General features: G+C 33.4%; 1 protein-coding gene across 1 annotated transcript; it reads left to right on the forward strand.

The window, feature by feature from the left end:
• Positions 1–711: 711 nt before the first annotated feature.
• LOC147549867 (trans-cinnamate 4-monooxygenase-like) lies at positions 712–3,875 on the forward strand. Its single transcript, XM_086671697.1, has 3 exons — positions 712–1,604; positions 2,385–2,518; positions 3,107–3,875. Exons 1-3 carry the CDS (start codon positions 820–822, stop codon positions 3,700–3,702), a joined length of 1,515 nt encoding a protein of 504 aa, XP_086527823.1. The 5' UTR covers positions 712–819; the 3' UTR covers positions 3,703–3,875.
• Positions 3,876–5,002: the final 1,127 nt, after the last annotated feature.

Genomic DNA, 5,002 nt, shown 5'->3' on the forward strand with positions numbered 1-5,002 from the left:
TAGGTTTTATCCTTTGTTCATCAATCTGTGCCTCTATCGTATTTGCGTCTATCATATTTTTACATTATCTTTGTTTATTTCTTTCTTTCGAACCAAATTTGTTAGAATTAAGAGGTAACTTTTTTTTTTGTTGAAATAATTAAGAGGTAACTTGTTTACAACAAACTATACCAGAGAATATGAGTTTGTATTATGGAACGAAGGTTAAATTTACTTTTCTTTTTTCTTTTAAAAAGATCTATTTACTCCTATCTCTTATTCTCTCTGTCTCTCTAAGTATATGATTTGGCTATCTATAGTTTTGAATATGTCTTATAGTTTTTTTTTTTTTGTTGAGAAATGTCTTATAGCTTATTGACTTCATAGTTTATTTATTCTAAATCTATATATATAGCTAACGAAATATTCTTTTGATTATAATCATTAGGGCTACTAAACCATCATTACCATCTCATTAAAAAAAAAACCATCATTACCAAAAATAAATAATAAAATGCTTTTTTTATTATACTACTATAGATAATTATATGTATATAATATTATTTATATTTGTTTAGGTACTTGACCACTTCCTCACTCAGATTCCCTTTCAACATTGTCTACCATCACCCACCCATCCTTACCTAACACCCAACCGTCAATTTTAACGCCGTCAAACTCTTAAATCCTCGAATTTAACGTTTCCGTCAGTAAATTCATTCCTCAAATTCAACGCCGTCAAACATTACCAATCCACTTCTCCCTTATAAAAACCCAACCCACACTCACCTCTCCCCATCATTTCCGATCACCACCACCGGCCCTCCGCCACCACTCACGATGGATCTAATTCTATTGGAGAAATCTCTGTTGGGTCTCTTCTTTGCCATCATCTTAGCTATCATCGTCTCTAAACTACGTGGTAAGCGATTTAAACTCCCACCGGGTCCTTTACCGGTTCCGATTTTCGGTAACTGGCTTCAAGTCGGTGACGATTTAAATCACCGAAATCTCACCGATTTAGCTAAAAAATTCGGAGAAATATTTCTTCTTCGAATGGGTCAAAGAAATCTAGTTGTAGTTTCATCACCTGAATTATCAAAAGAAGTATTACATACCCAAGGTGTTGAATTCGGATCAAGAACTCGAAATGTTGTTTTCGATATCTTCACCGGTAAAGGCCAAGATATGGTTTTTACCGTTTATGGTGAACATTGGAGAAAAATGAGACGAATCATGACCGTCCCTTTTTTTACTAACAGAGTTGTTCAACAATATAGACATGGTTGGGAATTTGAAATTTCTAAAGTTGTTGAAGATGTTAAGAACAATCTAGAAGCTTCTAGAAATGGGATTGTATTAAGAAGAAGATTACAACTAATGATGTACAATAATATGTATAGAATTATGTTTGATAGAAGATTTGAAAGTGAAGATGATCCTTTGTTTTTGAAACTTAGAACTTTGAATGCTGAAAGAAGTAGATTGTCTCAAAGTTTTGAATATAATTATGGTGATTTTATTCCAATTTTAAGACCATTTTTAAGAGGGTATTTGAAGATGTGCAAAGAAACTAAGGAGAAAAGGTTGCAGCTTTTCAAGGATTATTTTCTTGATGAGAGGAAGTAAGTATTTTTTTTTACCCTTTTTCTTTTATTATATTTTTAATATTCCATTTTAATTCTTTAATTAATAGATAAATAAGATTATTTGAAAATTGAAAATTAAGTATGTCCTCTAACCTAATATTTAATTGTTTATTAAATGTTCTAGTCATTAGTTGGAATCTTTTTTTTTTTATAGAAAAGGCAAATATAAAAAGTAAAGAGATTAGTCATTTTTAATGTAAGTCCAAATAGTTATTCAATATTTTCCGGTTACGGGGTCACTAAAATCTCAAGCCGACCTTAAACACCGCTCTAACTCTCAAGAATTTAGTGAAGAAAAATAACACTCTCACTTCATCAAATTGACTTGTTGTGAAAATTTGATAAAACAGTCCAAAATTAGCATGTGTACTTCATAAAATTGGCATATTATGAGACTTCATAGATGTGGTTGTTTAGTGGTTTTAGGAAATATTGTCATTCACATGTAAAAAGATTGGTTTGTACTTTGTATTACTAGTTATGGTCCAAAGATAGGCATTAATAGGTGAAAGATAAAGTCAAGATACTTGATGCCCACACTTACCCTATTCCAAGACTTGTAAATTTGTTTGCTTGAACCCTTTAAAATTATATTTCGAATTTTAATTTCTAATGGAAGTGAAATAATATTTGTATTAAAAAACAGAATTTCTTGATTTAGTCAATCAATACTGAATTTTATATCTTCTTTCGCAATTATAATTAAAATATTAAACTTATAAGTGCATATTTATTTATTTAAATTTTTTGTTACAGGAAACTTACAAGTACAAAAGAACATGATAATACAGGAGTAAAATGCGCCATTGATCATATAGTTGAAGCTCAAGAGAAGGGAGAAATCAACGAAGATAACGTCCTTTACATCGTTGAGAATATCAATGTTGCTGGTACGTGATCATACACCACCATTATTAATATACTGCTTACACTTTGTATAAATCGAAATTTTTTATTGTTTTGGCTTTATGTTTTTCTCACCTAACTCACTTCAAAATGTCTATCTAGCCCACGACATTTTTGAATACCTCCTTAGCCAATTTTCTCATCTGCCAAGAATACTAGGAAAACAAGATAAGATCAATTCTTTTCATTAAATTTTTTCTTCTTTTTTTTATCCGGACTACTTGACTTGAAGATAAAGATGTAAGAAAGTGGTATCCACGTTGCAACGACAATAAAACAATTTTTAATAGACTTCGTACAATGAGACAGACGATGTCAACAATGACGTAGATGGTATATTTCATGTATTAAAGACTAGAAAGAACCTCTTCCTAAGTCACTAATTTCCTCATGTTAAAGTTCATTGCTATTACTTATAATTAATCACAACTAATACTAGTAGTATTATTATTGGTCATATCCTAGGCCCTAATAAGTGTTTCTATGGCTCAATAAGCTGTCTGGTCATTTGTATGTGATAATACTATATCGGTCGATATAGACTGATGTTAATACAACGGTTAATTATGCAGCTATCGAAACTACATTATGGTCGATTGAATGGGGAATCGCGGAACTAGTAAATCACCCTGAAATTCAACAAAAGCTAAGAGCTGAACTTGACAATGTCCTTGGAAAGGAACAGATCACAGAACCAGATACACACAAACTCCCATACCTTCAAGCTGTGATTAAGGAAGCACTTCGACTTAGAATGGCAATCCCTCTATTAGTACCACACATGAATCTCCATGATGCTAAGATCAAAGGTTATGACATTCCTGCTGAGAGCAAGATCCTTGTTAATGCTTGGTCACTTGCAAATAACCCTGAGTATTGGAAAAACCCTGAAGAGTTTCGCCCCGAACGATTCTTGGAAGAAGAATCAAAGGTTGACGCTTCCGGAAATGACTTCCGTTACCTTCCGTTCGGTGCTGGAAGGAGGAGTTGCCCAGGTATTGTACTAGCTATGCCAATTATCGGTATAACACTCGGCCGATTAGTCCAGAATTTTGAGCTTTTGCCACCACCAGGGGAGAAGAAGATTGATACAACTGGGAAAGGTGGGCAATTCAGTTTTCAGATACTGAAACATTCCACCATTGTTGCAAAACCTAGAGTGCTTTAAATTTGGTTCTTAAATTGTTTTTGACAAATTTTATTACTTCTTTTGTTTAAATTTTGAACTTTGTTTTGTCGGTTTGTTTTGGGTATTGAAAAACATTTGAAATCTTTGTTGGTTGCTTCTTTGTTTATGACTATAAATCATGTAAGAAATTTATAAAGTTCAATTTTGTGAAATAAGTGCCTTATATATGTGATACCAAATTTGGGAAGTTTTAAATGCGCCTCCATCCATGTTGTAGGCGCCTCCCCCGCCGCTTTGATCGCTTATTAGCGCCCCCTAAATCGGTGATCTCGGACTGAATTTGGTTATATAAATTGGTTTGGCCCTAGTCTAATTTAATTGTATTCAGTAGTGGCCCGTAGAGTTCAACTCATTTTGTGAACTAAAATTGATTCGGATTCACCGACCTTTCTAGCATTGTAGTCTAACCCTATTGTTTATGATGTAGATAAAGCCGGGCCGGACGACCTCATCAATGGGCCTCTCGGCCGGGTCAGTTAAGTAGGCCACTCGGCCTAGCCCATTAGGGTTATTAGTAAGAGTCTAAGTTTAGTCAGATTCTTATTGAGTCATAAGTTTAGGAAGTTGCTTTGTTTAAGTATTTTCGTTATTTAGGAATCCTAGTTTGAGTCTATCTAGAAAGGCCTAACTTCCTAAAAATGAGGTCCATTCTGTCTTTGTTAATCAGATCTTGAAGAGAAAAATCAATCAAAGTTTAGTATTTTACAGTTATTTTGATCATTCTTCTTACAAGTTTATTATCTTCTTTATTTCCGTTGCGTTTACGTCAGTTTAGCTCTCTAATAGATCATTTTACAAAGACTTCTAGAAAATCAACAAAATTATTAAAGTTCACCATAGTTAAGATTAACTAATCTCGTCAAAGAACCCAAATAAAAACAACTGAGATTATCCAATTTGGATTCTTCTATTGATGAGTTTAGAGAGAGGAAAAGAGGCTTTAGAGATTATTTCAATTTTTAGGCTTCAAAGATTTATTGCACAGAGAATCAGACTTGGAGAGAAACAAAATTTGTGATTCTAAAGTTTGAGTGATAGAAAACTGAAGAAGAAAAAGTGCTCGCGCCCTTTGAAATCGATCGACTAGAGACAATTTTGGATTAAAATCGATTTTGAGTCAAACAAATAAGTGAAAGTGCTTCTTTTGAAAAGGGTGTTTTAACAGTTTCTTAGAAAGAGGGGGGGGGGGGGGGGGGGCATAACTTAAATGAGATGCGATGTAGCGCCCTAAATCCCAAATCCTAATATGAGACTTTCAAACTTGATCCACGAGCAACGC

This window comes from Eschscholzia californica, unplaced genomic scaffold (assembly GCF_041429995.1).
Source record: "Eschscholzia californica isolate CP2 unplaced genomic scaffold, dmEscCali1.0.p SCAF_3, whole genome shotgun sequence".
NCBI lineage: Eukaryota > Viridiplantae > Streptophyta > Magnoliopsida > Ranunculales > Papaveraceae > Eschscholzia > Eschscholzia californica.